The 20,076-nt window shown below is 41.0% G+C and overlaps 1 protein-coding gene across 1 annotated transcript in view; it reads right to left on the bottom strand.

Annotated features, from left to right (window-relative positions):
- Nucleotides 1-20,076, bottom strand: part of TMEM67 (transmembrane protein 67) — a 53,763-nt gene that overhangs the window by 19,180 nt on the left and 14,507 nt on the right. The window contains exons 7-14 of the mRNA XM_019495741.2: nucleotides 17,393-17,455; nucleotides 16,146-16,300; nucleotides 15,903-16,011; nucleotides 12,889-12,975; nucleotides 11,018-11,083; nucleotides 7,802-7,958; nucleotides 6,497-6,620; nucleotides 1,601-1,706 (exon numbers count right to left, since the gene is read on the bottom strand). Coding sequence (XP_019351286.1) covers nucleotides 1,601-1,706; nucleotides 6,497-6,620; nucleotides 7,802-7,958; nucleotides 11,018-11,083; nucleotides 12,889-12,975; nucleotides 15,903-16,011; nucleotides 16,146-16,300; nucleotides 17,393-17,455 — 867 coding nt within the window. The remainder of the gene's footprint in view (nucleotides 1-1,600; nucleotides 1,707-6,496; nucleotides 6,621-7,801; nucleotides 7,959-11,017; nucleotides 11,084-12,888; nucleotides 12,976-15,902; nucleotides 16,012-16,145; nucleotides 16,301-17,392; nucleotides 17,456-20,076) is intronic.

Consider the following 20,076-nt stretch of genomic DNA (forward strand, 5'->3'; position numbering starts at 1 on the left):
TAGGAAAACCAAAAAGAAATTCTTTCAAAGGATCTAAAATTGCTTTCCTTAGTTTATATATTTATCTTAAGAAAAAATAATTGGCCATGGTCTAGAAGACTGTGTACAACTGAGCCTTTATATGTTTAGCTGTGTGACACTAAGAAAAGCTAGAACTAACAAGAATGTGGAAATGTATTATATATTTAATTTTAAAAAAGACTGAGGCAAGTGGCTGATGCCTTGGTTTCTGAAAACATTTGCTATATTAGCTGGGAGAACAGATGTTGTCACTTTAAATGACTTGTAGAATAAATTAGTTCAGTTCAGAAAGTCAAAAGTTAATAAGATTCAGGGTAGATTTTTATGAATGTTTGTGTTGACTGTGCAGGGCTCATGTAAAATTTGTCTAAATGGGACAAATGTGGTGCAAAACTGTAACTGAATCTGGCCCCCAAATTACCAGGTATTTTTAGCTCCCTGTGAACTGGAATTTTGTAATTTCACCCCCTACACTGCCAGCTGTATGAAAGGGCTTTTCTAAATGAGTGCTTCTTTTCCAACAGAAAAGTGACATTGTTTTAGACAACATAAATTGTTCTGTTATCTAGTATTTTCTGCTTCTGCTATTTCCAAACTCCTTTTAATTCCCTCATGCCACTGGCATTTGACGTAGGGAATACTTTCAATAGCGCATGTTTCTAGTCATAATCTTATCAATATGGGAATTGTTTAGGATGACTGAGATGCATGTGGATTATGGACACACAAACAAGTTATAATGATGTATGCCTGGGTAGCACATCCACAGTACCTACCCATATGCAAGCTCTAATACTGTAGTAGAGGGAAGGCAGCTTCTCTCTCACCAGGAGTCAGGTAAACTACCTTGCATTTTGCTACATGGTCAGAGTGTGCCTATAGGGCAGTCCTTATACAGTAGCTGATGTTCACACACTATTTGCCATCTTGGTAATTTATTACTGGCCCCATACTTTTAGAATGGCAGATCTGACATCAGCACTTTCTGTATATTTACTCATTACGGAATAGCTATCTTGCCACATGAAATCTCTCTTTTTCGTTCTTTAATGCTTATTTCTTGAAAGTGATACACTACTAACAGATAAGACATAACACTGATGGGCATTTTAGATCCATTTCCTCACTTTAAACTGGTTACGCCATGAGGTTGACCCAGAATGTCTATATACCACAGCAACCTCTTGTTAATAAAAATCTATTAAATAAAAATAGGCTATTTCTTAATTTAGAATAGTATATTCAATGTATTTAGTTCATAAAAAGTTGCTTCCTTCTAGTCATTCTTCATATGTACACATATTTTTTCTTTATAATCTATTGGCCTTTCACACTATGAAAGCAATCTTGGATTACCATTTTTTTTTAAATGTCTAGGGAACTTAAAGAAAGTGAAAAACGAAAATACTTGACTGATTTGACTAAAAGCATATTACTGATAATTTCAATTTTAACACTGAACATCTGGGGATTTTTTGTTTATTTCATATTTAAGTCTGGAGAATATTTGATTTCATATTTAAGTCTGAGCAGAATTAATAATTCTGTCCAGTTAAGATAATAACAGTGAAGAACCAACCGTCACACTCTGGGTATCAGGATTTTGGACCAGAAGATCAGTGTAGGCAATGGTAATTAGAGGAGGATAGATAGCTCCTCTTTGAGTGTTGGGTACCAGATGAATACTGTAGAAATATAAATAAAAGTATTATTTTTAGTTGGGAAAAAGCATACAAGCTGAAGAGAATATAAAATAGTAAATATAAAATGTGATCAATATAATCAGTAAGAAATATAGCTACAATGTACTTTCAAAAAGTGACAGAAATGCAAAAGGTGCACTTTTTTCCTCTCCACAAAAGAAATTTAATACAGTCTTGATTTTTAAAGACTATTTCCCATATAGAGCCACACAAAACCCCGCTACTTGCTCAGTGTCCAGATAGTTCTGAAAGTATACAAGGGGGAAATCGCCCTTCACTGCTTTCCAGTTTTCTCTTCCATTACATAACAGATTATAAAGAAATGGAGGTGTAAAGGGAAATTTTGATTCTATATGAAAAATCATTTTAGAGGTCCACAGGTATACCGTTTGTCACAGGCAGGGTCCTACAGGAGGGCCGTGATCTCCTCGAGGCCCCTTCCCGTGCTAAGTTGGCCCAAGGGCACTCTCAGTTTCTCGTCCGCCACGTCTTTGATGTTGAAATACGTTAGGGAGGCTGCCTTTTCCGCCCTCTTGGGCATGTCTTGCTGTAGTCTCTGCCCTGTGGACTCCCGGACCCCTTGTGGGTCCTGCTCTACAAATGGGTGCTTCCGGGGCACCCTAGCCTTAGGGGCTATGTGTGGCTCCAAACAGCCCTTATACAACGCCCCAAGCCTCACAGCTGGAATGGACGTTGTCCTGTCCAGGTCTACAATCCCTCTGGCGCTCGGGCCCTCCGTGGCCCTGTCTCTCTCTGCGCCCTCTCTCTGGGGCCTTCTCCACAATGCTGCCCCTCTTCAGTTTTGCCGCCCTCCTCTGGGGCCTTCACTATAGCACCGCCCTCTCTCTGGGGCTCGTCTGCAGTGCCGCCCTCTCTCTTGGGCCTTCTCTATAGCGCTGCCCTCTCACAAGGCCTTCACTATCGCACTGCCCCCCTCTGGGCCTTCACTATAGCGCTGCCCTCTCTCTGGGACTTGGCTGCAGTGCCGCCCTTCTCTCGGGCCTCCTCTGTAAAGTCGCCCCTTCTCTAGGGCTCCTCTGTAAGGCCGCCCCCTCTCTGGGGCTCCTTAGTAATACAGTCCCCTTCAGCAGGGTTCGCTGCAATGCTTCGCCCTTCTCTGGGGCTCACCGCATTGCTGCCCCCTTCTCTGGGGCTCGCCATGCCCGCACTGGGGCTTCTCATTAATGCTCCCTCTCTGGGGCTCGCCACACCCGCACTAGGGCTTCTCAACCGCCCCTCTCTGGGGCTGGGGTCTATGCACCTCGTATGCAGCGCCCTTACTGGCGCTGGGGCCCCCACACCACTGTGGGTCCCTTATGAGGCCTCCTCCAACCCCTAATAGCCTCACTCAAACCACCGGTCATAAACGGCAATGCAAAATACAAGCCAATCGGCTATAACTTAAACAGAAGCCGCCTGGCCATAACAATGCTCAAGCCTGCCAGGAAATACTCCATCCCTTCCATGAGAGAGCTCCTTCCTCTTTGGCAGCTGGCAGGGAACTGCTAGCCTGGCCTCAGCCCCTGGGCTTTATGAGGGCCAGGCCCTGCCCCTTCCGGTCAGCTGACCTTCCCTGGTTGCCCCGGCAACCCACAGCTGGGCTCCTTATTCATTCACTGCTAGGGTCCCTTCCCTAGCAGTTTCTCCTCCTTAGGAGCAGGGCACCTCAGTGCTCTGCGACACTGTTGAATAACCTTCTCTTTCAAAGCCTGTCCCACCACTCTTGAAAGATAAACCACCATCAGTAATGATCCAAGTGGTGCGCAATTAAAATTGACAGCAAGATGCTCTCTCCCAAATTAGATACTGCATTAGGAGGGAAAGCTGACAAAATTATATTGCATAAGAACCTATATAATTCTACATACGACCCTTACACCCTGCAGGAGGCACACAATGTAAACATTTAACAGATGCTACCTAGGATCTCCTTGAATGTCCTCTGGTATTAGGCAGGCAGCAAAATGTCTTTTCCAACTCTCAGCATTTATGTATGCATTATCTGATGCGTCCTTTGGTCTAAAATGAACTTAGATTTTACCCATACATCCCACAAAATGTTCAAGAAAAATTATTTCGCCTACACAGACTTAGGCCTCCCTGAATAGCTAAAATGTGGGCATAATTGTTCTTATAGATGCAAACTTCAGGAAAAAAATATACAAGCACTTGGGGAAGGACAAAGAAACACTTCAGCCTTACAGAACCAAAATAGCATGGATCAGCTTTCATGCAAGTATCTCTTTAACTACGACAGGTGACTAGGGCAGATACCCAGGTGCGGACTTGGGAGGCAGAAAAAGGCAGCTGCTACTGCACCTGTGCAATCACACCAGCCACATGGTGGCAACTGGAAATTGCCATTGCTCCTGTATGTAGCAGCTGCCCCAGGTGCCTGGCTGTGTTATTATACTTCTGCTCTTCAACTTTCTGTGCTGATATTCTGGCTTTACAGAAAACATAGCTGGTAGACACAACAGACTGAGATCTAAAAAGGGGATGCAAGAGTTCTACAAGAATCTTATTTAAATCTTAAGGCAAACGTGGATTGTAGACATAAGGCAATAAATGGAATAGTTGTAGAAATGTGGTTACTGTAGGTTGTCAATCTGTTAAGTTCTTTTGGGTGGAAGGGGCGGAGAAAGTGGGATGAGATGAAATAGCCAAGTGTACTTTGAAAGCTCAAGACCGGTCTGATTATTTTAAAGTGATATATCATTGAAGAAAAATAAACATTTGATGCTATTGGATCCAATACCTCTTCAACTATCCATGTGAACAATCTAGTCCAATTTAATAAGTAGATCTGGCAAGTCAAAACCTAAACGTCACAAAGGATTTTTTGGATTAGCAAAATACTAATGATACCAGTAATTCAAAAAACAAGTTGTTAGCAAATCCATTTCCAAGCACTTGGAGAAGAACAAGGTAATTAGGAAAAGTCAACATGGATTCACCAAGGGCAAGTCATGTCTGATCAACCTTACTACCTTCTATGATGAGATGACTGGCTCCATGGACACAGGAAGAGCAGTGAATGTGATATAACTTGAATTTAGCAAGGCTTTCAATATGGTCCCTCACAAATTTCTTGCAAGCAAGCTACTGTAGTACAGATTGGATGAAGGGACTGTAAGGTGGACAGAAAACTGGCTGGATCACTGGGCTCCCAGAGTAGTAGTCAATGGCTCAATGTCAAGTTGGCAGTCAGTATCAAGTGGAATGCCCCAGGGGTCAGTCCTAGGGCTTGTCATGTTCAGTAACTTCATCAATGACCTGGACAATGGGATGGAGTGCACCCTCAGCAAGTTTGCAAATGACACCAAGCTCGAGGGAGTAGTAGATATGCTGGTGGGTAGGGCTAGGATTCAGAGAGACCTAGGTAAATTGGAGGATTGAACCAAAAGAAATCTCATGAGGTTCAATAAGAAGCGCAAAGTCCTGCTGAGGTGGCCAACAACAATTTGGGCTACATTAGGAGGAATGTTACCAGCAGATTGAGGAAAGTGATTCTTCCCCTCTATTTGGGGAAGAATTTGGAGTACTGTGTCCAGTTTCAGGCTCCCTGTTACAGAAAGGATGTGGACAAATTGGCAAGAGTCCAGCAGAGGGAAAAGGAAAATGGTTAGCGGGCTGGGGCATATGACTAATGAGGAGAGCCTTAGGGAACTGGGCTAATTTAGTTTGGAGAAGAGAAGACTGAGAGGGGCTTTAATAGCAACCTTAAGCTACCTGAAGGGTGGTTCCAAAGAGGATGGAGCTAGACTGTTCTCAAACAGAAGAAGGAGCAATGGTCTCAAGCTGCAGCAAGGGAAGTTTAGGTTGGAGATTGGGAAAAACTTTCACTTGGAGGGTAGTAAAGCAGTGGAACAGGCTACTCAGAGAGGTTGTAGAATCTTTGGAGATTTTTAAGACCCAGCTAGATAAAACCTTGACTGGGATGATCTAGTTGGGGATGGTCCTGCTTTGAGCAGGGGGTTGGACTAGATGGCCTCCTGAGGTCCCTTCCAACCCTAATTTTCTATGATTCTATGGTCGAGGCACTGCAAATGTAGATAGAGACTCTCACACTTATCATGAAACAAAAGAACCAGCAGACTGGGAAGTAGAATTTGCAGTACTGACATCAACTACAGGGCTCCTTATACATGTATTCTGGGGGGGGGGAAGAGAGGCACTTTATTTAGTGAGGCTCTGAGAGCTGCTCCAATTAAAGCACCAGAAGCATCACATGCATCAGCGTCCCCGCACTGAAAAATGGCAGCGGGGGCAGTTTAACTAAAGCTTGGTTGCAGTAGAGCAGTTCTAAATTATAGTACATGCATATGATCCTCTTGGGGAACTTATCCCAGTGAAGAACAAGGTATAGTAGGACACTATTACACTGCCTCTTCAATGCCAAGGATGTACATGCAGCTGGCACAGAAAATAAAGAACTGCTTCTGCAAAATTTCTGCCAGCTGAGTGTTTTCCTGCAAAAGAAGAATACTCTACTGGATCTCTCCCAACATTTTAAGTTTATATTGCATCATTTATTTGGTACAAAAAAGGCTTAGCAAACTTCAGAATTCTACCTGCATTCTCAAGTGATGGACAAAAACCAGAGTGGCCCGAGCTCCCGCAAGATGCATTCAAAATGCATATTCTCATTTTAATGGAAGATACTCCTCAATCTGCCCTAAAGAAATATGTCTCTTTTTTCTTTTAACTCTTCAACAGAAAAGGTAGCACAAGGTATATTAGGACAGATGACACATCCTGCACTTATTCACCTGATTGTTATTCTGCTAGCAATTCGAATGATTCTTGGTTGTTTTTTCAAGTCATTCTCTTTTCCACCCAAGGCATCCACCAAAAAAATTCGACGGGTCAGAAGCCAGTTGTTTCTATTACTGCCTTTGAAAGAAAAATAGCAGTCAGGTAATACTTAAAATTAGTAACTGAAAGCCACAAGAGTGAAATCAATTACACCAAAATAAAAGCAGTATGCATTATTGTATTCATGCACTCTTACATATTTTTTGTTGCTTCAATAGAACTATATTAAGAAATTCCTGAGATTAATCGCTCTGCTAAATTATGTTTATTTTAATGTTCATAACTCTGTTTCCAAGAGTTACCACTATCCAAAGGTCAGACTACTTCCAGAGAGAGAGAGTGCACAAAGAAAGAGGCTGCAGGTAGTTGGTGATCATTTAGTTTCATAGTTGGTAGGGCTGGAAGGGACCTGAGCAGATCGTCAAGTCCGACCCCCTGCCATGGGCAGGAAACAATGCTGGAGTCAAACAACCTTGGCAAGGTGTCTAGCTAGCCTCCTTTTGAAGATCCCCAGGGTAGGAGCGAGCACCACTTCCCTTGGAAGTTGGTTCCAGATCCTAGCCGCCCTGACTGTGAAGCCTCCTGATATCTAGCCTGAATCTACTCTCTGTCAACTTATGGCCATTTTTCCTTGGTACTCCCGGTAGTGCTCGGGGGAACAGGGACTCTCCCATAGCCTGCTGGTCCCCCTTGGCCAGTTTGTAGACAGCCACCAGATGTGATTCTTCTCTGCAGATATTGTTTAGGAGTCCAAGATAATACATACAGAGCCCAAATATGACCTTTATTTTCCATATGTACTACTTCAGACTGAAGCAGCTCCCCATGCCATGTGAGAGAACAGACAGAAAATCAAAGTTAACTAACTCTATTATATATAGACTTCAAATCCATTTCTACATATTAGGATGCAGGAAGGCCCATATACTTATATGATCTCTTTTCAAATTGCCTTCTCCCTTCCCAAAATGAAGTCTTCCATGACCTTTTCAATATTGGCTTAACTATATATAAAATCAGTCAGGCCATTGCAGACCCAGCATATGAAGCCAAAGCCTCTTAATATTGCACAGAAGTGGGTAGGTTTTTGGCTCTGAAAGATTAAGTTTATAATACTAAGACACCTTGTTACAACAATGGTGAACTGTGATATCTTTAAAATGACTTAGTGATTTTTCAGAATACATACAAACTATTTCCAGTGATGATTTATAACCTAATTTAATTCACTGAAAGCATAATTATTATAACATTCCTACCTTGATTCACAAGCATTTCATTGTATTGAAGGTTTAAGTTTAAAACTGGTATAGCCCAAAGATATTGTTGTCCATTATCTTCAGGATATTCAAGGTACACATCATAAAATATTGGCTTAGGAAAACTCATTAAAATCTTGGACACAGAAACTGTACACTATAAAAAATGTGATTAGAAAAGGTCATGTTAATCATCTAACCGTTTTATTCCATATTTTAGAGTTATTTATTATTCCCTATAACTATTCAGGTATCTGCCCCTTGCAACTTGAATGAGACAATGCATTCCAACAATATTTAATTTACTAAAAATTATGGATTTAACTAATAGTTGCAATTTGTTTCAAGGGCAGAATTTCAAACTCTGAAAGCAAAGCTTTGGCTGTTTCCTTTTTCCTCATTTAAAAAAAAAATACTGAAAAAACTACTATGAAAGTTCATAGAACAAAACCTGTATTAACAGAAAGCTGAGTTTGAACGAATAGGCCCTCAAATCAGGAAATATTAAAATGAAAATGAAAATGTTAATTACATTAAAGTGAAAATGTTTTTTCTTTGTATATGTGAATTAAATTGTAGTCTTAAATTTAAACAATCACACAACACTTCTTGGACATACCATTTTTTTCCAATGGGTTTAGAGAAATACCACAAGAAAATACTGTGACATATACAAAAAATAACTGATGTGAGAAAAAACATAGTAAGCTATCCTTATAAAATATCCTGCATATTAAACATATAAAATGAAGCAGTAGCAAAAATTTACTAGCATGTCTATGTCATCAAGACTCATAATTAAACGTTAACTGTCTAATATTTTTCAATATTTCCAAATAGGACTATGGTACTCATTGAAGGAAATATATATATTACATAGTATCATAGTAGCTAGGGTCAGGAGGGACCTGAACAGATCATCTAGCCTGACCCCCTGCCACAGGCAGGAATGAATGCTGGGTTCACAAGACCCCAGACAGGTGATCATCCAACCTCTTCTTGAATTTGCCCAAGGTAGGGGCGAGGACCACTTCCCTGGGAAGTTGGTTCCAGATTTTGGCCACCCTAACTGTAAAATATTGCCTTCTGATCTCTAACCTAAACCTATTCTCCATCAGCTTATTACCATTGTTCCTTGTCACCCCAGGTGGTACTGGGGAGAATAGGGCTCTGCCTATTTGCTGTTGATTTCCCCTGATGAATTTGTAGGCAGCCACCAGGTCCACCCCGTCAGCCTCCTCTTGCTGAGGCTGAACAGGTTCAGGTCCCTCAGTCTCTCTTTGTAGGGCCTGTCCTGCTGCCCTCTCACCAAATGGGTGGCCCTCCCCTGAACCCTCTCCAGGCTGGCCACATCCCTTTTGAAGTGCGGCGCCCAGAACTGGACGCAGTACTCCAATTGCGGCCTGACCAAAGTTGCACAGAGGGGGAGTATCACCTCTCTGGACCGGCTTGAGATGCACCTTTGGATGCATGACAAGGTATGGCTGCCCTTGCTGGCTGCGGTCTGGCATTGGCAGCTCATGTTCATCTTGGAGTCAATAATGACTCCAAGATCCCTTTCTGCCTCTGTGCTTTCAAGAAGGGAACTCCCCAGCCTGTACGTATGCTGTGGATTCCTTCTTCCAAGGTGCAGCACCCTGCGTTTGTCTACATTGAACCCCATCCTATTCTCGTCTGCCCACTTTTGTAGTCTGTCTAAATTTATTTTTAAAATCTAAACATTTAAAAACAAATTTAAAGAAATCTAAAATTTAAAAAATGTTACATTTTTTTTATTTAAGGTGAGTTACTACCTATAAAAAGATATATTAGAATTATAATGAAATCAGTGGAAAAATATGGAAATGTTTAGAAAATATTACTTACATATTACAGATTTAAAAAAAAAAGCCATACAGTACTATATTACTAGTATATGGAACCTTAGATTTGGAATTTTCTAAGATTTGAGCATTTCAACATGCAATATGACCATTTAATTCACAGTTTAGTTTTCCTTTGTCTACAGAAATCTTTTGTTACCTTGTAATTTAAGCCTGAATTCAAAACTATTTAAAATATTAATCAGATATAAATACAATTTTTATGGCCAGGTACAGACATTACACTTTTACTGGTATAAGTGATTAGAAACCAGTCTAGACCCGCAACAGAACAGAAGTTCACCACACATAGGTTTAAAAATGGTGGAGCCTGTTTTAAGATTTGCCACCCTCTGCCTCACCAAAGGGCAAATGTGTTCTCTGTTCATTACTGATCTAAACTACGCTGTGTAAAGAAAATTGTGTAACTTGATCGATTCTGCCTTGGGCTTTTTAAATTTCTGTACCTAGCTAGCCTTTATGGGGTTCCAACTAGTCAATCTGTGACTCAATTTGCTGAATTATAGCAACATGAGTCTTAGTAGGACACACGTTTTCCTAGTCACAATGATAGCAAAGAGCAATTTCAGCAAGCATGGACCAAAGTATAAACAGGCACACAAACTATAAAAACAACACCAAGTTGAATGAGATCAATGATTAACAACAGGAAGTACGATTTTATATCTTTTTTCAATATCTGACCCCAGATAGTAGGACTTCACATTTTTGTTATAAAGGAGCAAAGACAGCTTAGACTTTTACTAAAAATAATTGGATTAAACACTTCAGAATGTAAAGACAAAATGTTGGCAGCAGTTGTAGCTTAAGATTTTCCCAAAATGCAACCAGCATAAACACGTAATGCACTTTTCCAAGAGCAGCTAAACTAATAAATTATATTAATGGATAAATAAATGTATACTAGATTCTGTAGACACATGGAGCATTTGGTAAAAGTTAGCTGCCTCCAAGAAAATCCCAGCAGGTAAAATAAATACCATCTTCCCCATTTACAAGAGAAAAACAGACAAGTTAAAGCTGGAATGTAAAGGATTCAAGTCTAGGGACTTCAGGCTTTGTGCGAGTCAGCATCAAGTGAAAGATTTAAACATTCCCACACGTGCCAAGCCTTGTGCTCATTTTGTCTGATTTTAGTGTACAGACACATAGCATTATTATGAGACTTAACAAATAAATGTATTCACTCTATAACTATAAAAGCTGAGTAAGCAGATTCACAACAGTAAATTCAGTGCCACAACTCAAGGCTCAACTCCCACACTGCCTTCACATACACCCTATTACTGGCAAGATATAAATATTACCATATAAAAGGTTATTTCATGCTTACACTTTGTTGATAAGTTGTTCCAAAAATATAAGCAGCATCCAATCGAGTCAGAGTGTCTGGACAAAGCTATACAAAACCAATATGAGGTCAGACATACAAAAATGTGACAGTCTCAATCTGTAGAACATTTATAAGGACCTGTGTAATTTCTCTCTCTGAAGTTCTAATTAAAGGTTTACCAAGAGATACTGTTTTTAAATTCTGAAGAGAGGAAAACTACATTATTTACCATAATACCTTTTGTGGTCTGAGAAAATTGCCTCGACTTATTTACATTTCTCGAATGCTCTCTATTCTACCACTGAACTTCTTGAACCTTGTGGAAAGAAATGCCCAACCAGACTGCAAAAACATCCTCTTGTGGCATTGAGCACTCCTGCCTAATATTTTTAAGTTACTGCTGCCGCATCCAAGAGTTTTATAGGAATGAGTGGGAGGCAAAGATGGGGGAGTGGCGGCAGAGGCAACATTCTCAGAGCAGCAAAATGTCTCCGGCATGTAACAATATTCTTTTCTTTGAGGTGGATTCCACATTTTCCCCACTTGGAAGCGTAGCAAAAAATGTAGCTCCCAGAAACACAGGCTTCTGATTAAACAAGGACTGAAGAAGCATCTAAGCAAGACAGGAAGCAAACATAGATATCAAATTTAACTATAACTCCAGGAATTACACCTATACTATCCATATCACTTCAGTCCCAAAACATATAACTAGCTAAACTTTTAAATTATGCATAAGATTAAATGTTAAGTAGACACTGGGTATGCCTACATGAGACGTTTACTGTGGAGCTGACTAATTAGCTTGGCAGTAAAATCTCAGCATCTACACACAGACCTATTAGGCCGCAGTAAACTAACAAATACTACCGTAGGATAGTATTTTTAAACACAAGTGCTATTTATGGCAGCATTATTTACTGCACATGCAGATGCTGATGGGGCTGGCTGGGGCATGAGGGTGCCTGTAAGACCCCACACTAGAGCACCCTTGTGACCCAACCAGCCCCTCCGCAATGCGCTGAGCTGGGTCAGAGCAGCCCCAGGCTGGCAGGCTGACCCTCTGGACACTCTGCCAGCCAGGGCTGCTCTGACACAGCTCAATGTGCTGTGATCCTGGACGCACACGTCAATGCAGAGCCCGGGAAGCAATAAACTTTAGCGCAAACTACACCAGTTTATTGCTTCGCATTAATAACACATGTAGACACACCAATTGAGTAAAAATGGCATTCCTCTTACACAGATCCCCAAATATTATAAAGGAATTTACATTTGGGAAATTAACTGCAAATTGACCCAGTTAAAATCTCAAGACCATCATAACATTGAAAGCAGAGTATAGAGTTTCAACTGGGTAAAGAATTACCATGGGTATAATGAATTTGGAGTTAAGCAATAAGATTTAGGTGGAATGGATACTCTACTTCTGCTGTAAATCTGGGAGAAGGTAAAAGCAAGTTTTACCTTGACGGAATACTATTAAAAAATTAGTTATTAAAAACTGCATCTAATTCACCCTTCTGCAGACCCTGTGCATGTTTATGTGTACCCATACCCCAGGAGCTGTCTTTATGAGCGTGCGAAACCCTGCTTTTCCTATGCTCAAGATTTATAACACTGATGGTGGTGTGGAGCATCTAGAAATATGTACATGGAGATTCAAACTTGAACAAAAAGAAACATCTAAAAAGATAATTTATTAGATATTCTAATACTGTAGTCATGATAGGATTGTTGTATAGTAATTGTAGTTATTTGAACATTCATGTGCTATACTAATGCTTCTCTCTTTCACCATTTAGGCTCTTTGCTAAAGGTACCTAGCATTTTATATTAGTAAACTTTTTGATGCACTATATCAAACTTACCTGTAAGACACCTCCTTCCAAACTCTGCCATTTAAGAAAGTTTCCCTCTATGTCATATGAGGCTGCGATAAATTGCAGTTTTATATTCTGACAACAGAAGTGAAAAATAGTTTTGAAAGACTGAAATAAAGTTTTAGAGACTACTATGCTGTCATCCAACATATTCTCAGTATGCCCCATGTAACATTTAATTTTCTCTTTCTTATTTGTAAAAATTAATATTAATTATAATTCTTGATTATAGAAGTGATTAACCTGCTATTGTAATTTACTTTTTGGTGTCTCCATGATCAGCATCTTAAATGATATGAGAAGTAGATTTGATTTGAACAGTACTGATACAACAGTTTTGTTGTAATGTCCCACTTGTTCTGAATTGAAACATTGTGTGGAGGCAGTCTGATGAAGTTCTTCTGGAAGCCAGACAGGGCTCTAGCGGATCTCAGGCTGGTGACTCCAAAGACTGTGTCCAGATGAACATGGCCATGTGGTGTCGCAAACAGATCTGTGGCGTCACACACCACACATTTAGATGTTCTCTGTGCTGTGAGGGCGTGCTGCCCGTGCATGCGTTGCTCTTTTTCCTTGGGATATCTAGGGCTCAACCCCCCCCACCGCCCAAACCTGCAGGAAAAAGACCGCAGAGCAGCGCGCACACAAGCAGTGTGAGCTGTTCAAAAAGCCAGGTTGCCCAGAGCCATGCTGCAGGCTCGGGAAGCCACCAGGACCCCAGGTAAGGTTGCTGGAGCCAGCCCAGTGCTGGCCCCAGTTTCCCCTACCCCACCCAGGGTAACTTGCTGTGCACCAAAGCACGTGTGGTATAGCAAGGTGGATGGCAAGGTGGGTGGCACTGCGTAGGTGGCAAGCTGCGCCACCACTACTTGTCCCTGAGGAACCAAACATCCATACTTGTCTGGATGTAGCCAAAGAGTCCAAAATCCCTGACTTAATAGAAAAATATGGATCTTTCAAACATTAAAGAAGCTGCATTGCAGTATTACTCTAGTTAAAAAACACTAACTGTAGATGAAAAGTTGGTCTGGTCAAAGTCTTTTTTTTTCTGATTCAGCTGTAAAAATTTTAAGACAAACATAGTAATATAATAAAAAAACAGGTTGTTACAACTAGTACTTATTTTTGATGCTTTACTCATATTTTACCCACCTAAATACATTCTATAAACTTCTGAAGACTGCTTGCAAAATATGGAACAATTTCAATTCCTGTAGGAGAAAGGGTGCCTATACATGTGCAGAGTAGGCATTTCCAAAGGTGCTGTAACTTTTGAGCTTTACTTAAAGTTTTTAGGTACAGCACCTTAAAACTTAATAGATATTCCTAGGCTCAGGGCAAGTCTCATGCCTTGCTGTAGTTCTGTGGAGTAGGAGGCAGGGGGTACCAGAAGCTGCACAATGCAGCCTGAGACTCCAGAGCTAGCTACACCTGGAGGTAGCAATTAGTAATTACCAGGGATTTTGGCTTTCTCCATTTAGAAATCCCAAATTCTCTGATTTAAATAAAAAAACAAAAACAAAACACAATTTCCCAAATTCTCTGATTCAACCCCCGCAAAATCCACATTTTCCCGTGATTAAAATGAAATGTCACTCTATATATAGGTATCCATTGAACACAAGGTTTTGTTGATATGTTAAATTGATATTTTAAAGTAAGTTGGAAGTCTACCAGTGCCTCAATCATTATAATAAAATAAATTTTAAATACTTATATATTTTGGTATTTGATTTTGGTTTATCATAGAAAATCAGAGCTCCCCTTGCCCCCTTCGCTCACCAGGATGTGGGTCCGGCTGTGGCTGTCACCCCACTGCTTTGCGGTGCTTAGATGTCTCGATATGCTGGTACCCTGCCTCTGATGTTGCCTCTCACTCCCAGGCCACAGGTCCCCCAACCCTGCCGGTGCCCCTCGCTCCCAACGCAGAGCTCCCCAGCCCTGTGCCCTCTGGTGGCACATGCCGCCCCAGATTTCTGTGCCCATAGTGGGACACGGTGCTGCAGCTGGGCCAGATCATTTCTGGGCAGAAGCCATCTCCATGGCCCAGCAGGAGAGACCCAACATGGGAAGGAGTGCTGTGCCACCATGGCTGCCAAGGTGAGGTGTAGCAGCAGCGGCAGCACAGATTTGTGCCTGAGCTGCTGCCGGGTGCCCAAGGGGTGCCTCAACTTGGCAGCCATGGCAACACAGCGCTCCCTCCTGTGCTGGGTCTGCCCACTGAGCCACAAAGGCAGCTTCTGCCTGGAGCTGGTTTGGCCTGGCTGTAGCCCCACACCCTGCTGTGGGCACAGAAATCTGGGGAGGAATGTGCTCTCTCACCCTCCACAACATGTGGCTAGTGGCCCCCGCAACATCCTGATGGCCTGTGGGCCCCTCCCCTCCCCTGCACAGACTTACCTGGAGGGCCTAGCTGCCAAATGCATACATGTGCGCACATACACGCGGTACCTCCTGCTCCCCCCCCCCTTCTCCAGCAGCCCTTTGCAGGCTGGAATTCTGCCAGCCTACAAGAGGAAATGTTTCTCCTTTAAAGGAAAAATCCATGTTTTCCTCCTTTAAAAGAGAAAATCTGTGGTTCTCTCTTTTAAAGTAGAAAAACACAGATTTTCTCTGGCAAATGGAAAACCCAGATCCCTAATTACTCAGAAAACCCAATAATTACCACTTTGAAAAGCTCCAGTTAAATACACATGCAATAAGGACAAACTAGGTAGGCTGAGAAGCACTACTGCAGTTCACTTTACATGTAAAACACATACGGTGAGGTTTAATTAAGGCATCTTCTGCCATTTAAAAATGTTCTAAAGTCACCCATGTGTATTGGCAGCTTTAGAAGGCTTTAAAAGGCAAAAATCATCACTTGTATAGGCACCCATAAATTATGACTTAGACAATGGGCTGAACAAATGTGCGGTACACAATTAGCTTTAAGAATGATACTGGGTATGAATTTGGCTGTTAAATAAATATAATAACTGCCTATACCACATAATGCTTACCTTATTTGTTCCTTTAAAACTGAAGCCTGTAGGAAACTGGGTTGTATCAAGTACTTGAGACGCTAACCCTGGCTGGTCACCATAGTAGATCCATGGCAGATAGTGTCTCCTAGAAATAATTAGATTTTGTTTAATATCTAGGAATTTAATGTTTATTGTTAGACTTTCATTTTTAATACCTGTTCTATGAAAACACTGATATTGAAAAAATGTGTGGATACATTTATAGAAGAGGTAACATACCAGAAGGATATTGAATGAACAATGCCTAGCCCTGCTGTATTTGTGTAGATATACTGGAACAAACCACATGCATCAGTACTGGCAGAGCTTAGAGAGTTCATATTCATAACACACATATTTCCCAGTGCTTGACATGAAGTTAGATTTGAATAGAGCTGCAAAGAAAAATTAATAAAAAGAATTATATTTAAGGTCCACATTTTCCGGCATGGTATTTAATGTTCTGAGACTTAACCATAAGGCTCTTCTCTCTCTCCTGCATTCTGTCAAAAAATGGTCCAATTAATCAAAGCTGAGCTAATAAGCAGTGGCAGCAGCAGCTACAGTAAGAAAAAAAATCACTGAAGATTTAAATTAAAAAAAAAAAAATCACTGGTATATATAAATGAGACTTCCTTTCCTTTTTTGTGTCCGTGATGAGGTACTTAGCTGAATTTGCAAATTTGTTGGAATGTGACAGGCCACACTGAGCGCTTCTGCTATGCAGCCATGTGCCTTAGCACCCATGCCACCCCAGCACCCATAAATGGGACTAGAATCCCAGGAATTATAGCTATACTATTCATGTTGCTATAGTTCTAGAACAGTGGTTTTCAACCTTTTAACATTTGCAGACCCCTAGAAATTTTGAAAAGGTGTAGACCCCATTAGAAATTTTGAATGATGGTGCAGACCCCTCTGAATTGTAAGTGTGGGTATTCACATACTTTTGATTGATCATAGTCATCTTTCATGGACCCCTTAGACAGTCTGTGAACCTCTAGGGGGTCCACGGGCTCCAGATATTCAATCACTGTTGCAGGACTTCTAAATTTAATGCCTTAACAATCACTAAAGATTTACATTTAAATCTTAACTGTCAAAAAATATTACTTTACATAAACTACTCAGAATCCTCACATTTAACACCATTTTTTAGGATAAATCAAACTCAAGACCTACACATTCCCAAACTTGTATTTTTCTTCTGGGAGTGTATTCAGAAAGGATATTTCACTTGATTTGGAATAAATTTCCTATACACATGTATAGTTCTCACTAGCACTAAATATTGCCTGATATTTTTAAGATTAGTGTATCTTCCCCCCTTTATATATACTGCTATCATAAAATAAGTTTTTAAAAAATAAACACATTCATTACCAAAAACTGAAGTCCAACGCATGAGCTATTTCAAAACTTAGATCAGAGCGCTATTTCTTCGAGGTAAAATACAAGATACATGTTTAAAGCATATTCAAACTCACCCAGCAAGCAGCTGCTGATGCTTGTAGATTTTTTTGAAACCATGCTGAAGTCACTGTTATACCCTGTAAATAAAGGAATGTTTTTGTGCTCTTTATGAACTCTGAATTGGACAAGTAATTAACACAATATGTCACAGTCTGAAAAATAATACTGTGTGTCAACTGGAAGATGAAAGATTTGGCACAATTTTCCTGACTTCTAAAAGTTTTGTTCTTGAGAAAGATCAATTCCAAAGGAAAAGTATATCTTTTGATGATACTAAACATGTCATCTATAGCAAAATAATTGGTTCTGCTTCAACAGATTACATTTTGCCTAAGACATAACTGAATCAAAGAATAAGAAAAAGACACAAGCTTCCAACCAGCATGTTGTTCCATAGGGGCAGACTTCAAGGATAAGGGTCTGATTATATGGAACAGCTTGAAATTACAGGAATTTATTTGCTGAAATTTTTTGTTTTACTCGTGGCAAACAAGGTTCTTTGGTTAGACGTGGCATCTTTTATTAGACCAACTGAGTAGTTGGAAAAATGTTCTTTGCAAGCTTTTGGGTGCAATCAACTATCTTCAGGCTTAGGGAGTCTCTGCTGTTGTTCTGTTGTTTTACTCTTAGCTTTTGATAACTGTAACCATAAGAAGAAAATGCAACTAGATATATGGGGTGGGAAAGTTTTTTTTAATGAAATGTGAACAAATGATGGCATGTGCTTTCAATAAATGCATATACTATTTAGAAGCAGGCATTTTCAGAAAGTGTGACTACAGCTTGCTTTGAAGAAAAACAAATTTTCTATTGCTGTCTTTTCCATACAGTACTATTCAGTTCTGCTTTAACCTATAAAAACTAGTTTGGCACTCCTGACTTCAAGTCCTACTGATATTTTTCCAGACAGCTACCATTTGAACAGGTTTCCACAAACAATATACATTTACGACACTGAAGCTGCCAATTATTCTAATATCAAAAACATTTTTTCTTCCAATGAAAAGAAGATATTTGTACTGTCCTTAGCATTTTCACAAACGACACTGATTTACTACACCCTTCATTAGTTTTTTAGTATTAAAGGGAAATGTGTACAGAGATGATGATTCAATCTAGACCTTCATTTGGATTTTTAAAAACTACAATTTGACACTGAAATGCTTATGATCCCTTATGAACTGTGTAGTTGGGAATGTATAAATTCTGTAGAAAGGTCCTTGGATTCTGTGGTACACTGTTGTGGAGGCCTAGAAATAACAGCAGTAAAATTTAAAAAAATATGGATTTCAAAATGAAAAGGAAAATAAAAAATACAATGAATACATAAGACCATATATTTATTTTTGTATTCACTTCAGTTAACTCTTAAACCATCTCCACATTTTCAGTAGCTACATATTCCACTAGTGGCTACATACTTTGTTTCTGCTTTATAGACTGAGAACACAGCACATGTTGGGATCTCCATTTATGGTGCCATTCCCCCCACAATCTCCTTGTGTGCCACCTTCCCTTCCTTTATGGCACTCACTGCTCCCTCTTTCTCCTTCCTGATGTCAGAGATGTGTGTGCCCTCTTTTCCATCTCTTCCCACAAGAGGCTCAGAAGCTTTATTCTCTTCCCCACCAAGGTTTCTGTGTACCCCCACTCATGTGTGTCAAGCATTAGCATAACAGGGATGGGAGAGGAAGGAGGGGCACCAGCCCCAAGAGCACAGAAATGATATCCCCACTCTCCTAGAGTCTTTGCTGCCCTGTCCCCTCTGGCCACAGGAGCCGAGCTGGAGAAGCTCCCCACCACTCAGCTGTAGGGGCTGCATGCCAGAAGACAGCAGGAACAGCCCTCAATGCCCAGCCCTAGAAGCTGATCAGGGGCAATCCACAGCACATGGTTACAGGAGCCAGGTGCAGGGACATGGCAGGAGCAGCAGGGGTCTTTGAGTCTCAAGGGCAGGTAAGTCTCTCCTACAGCTGGGCAGTGCAGACTGTTCCAACTCAGCTTCAAGGGCTGGGCAGCACAGGGCTACTCCTACGGTGTCCTGACACCTAGCTCTTACAGTTAGTGTGAGATTTCTCCAGCTCAGCTCCTATGGCTAGGGGAGCATAGGGCTGCTCTAGATGCGACAAAGGAGTGCTCACTTTCCCCCTTCTCCACCAAATTTTCCCCAGGGAACTAACATTTAAACTTGCACCTCTGGTGTCAAGGCCCTCATTCTTCCCTGTTTCCAGGAGCTGTGCATCTCTTTCCCTCTATGATCATTTCCCCCACCATATAAACTTCGACATCTCACCCTAAGGGGATTCTGTGACCCACCCATTCCAGTGGTGTACCAGGGTTCCTTCCCCCACCCTCTGTACCAGTGCTTCTCTTTGCTCTTCATTTCATTCCCATACCAGGATCCCAAACTTCCCACACCATGTCAGAGGCTGCATGCACATCATGTTTCCCTCCACATTAAGGACCATTATTCTCCCTCCCTGTCTAGGGTTCAATGTGCTCCTTTTCCCCTCATATGCCAGGATATTGTTCTCTCACCCTTTGGTAGGGGCTCAATATGCACCCCATGCCTAAACCCTTCTACCCACAATTTTCTTTTTTTTCTCTCTTTTAGGAGACTGCTCCAAATTAGCTGACCTGAGAAAGGGCATCTGATGCCCAAAAGCTTGTGCTCCCAGACAATACAGTTGGTCCAAAA

This window comes from Alligator mississippiensis, chromosome 3 (genome assembly GCF_030867095.1).
Source record: "Alligator mississippiensis isolate rAllMis1 chromosome 3, rAllMis1, whole genome shotgun sequence".
Classification (NCBI taxonomy): Eukaryota; Metazoa; Chordata; order Crocodylia; family Alligatoridae; genus Alligator; species Alligator mississippiensis.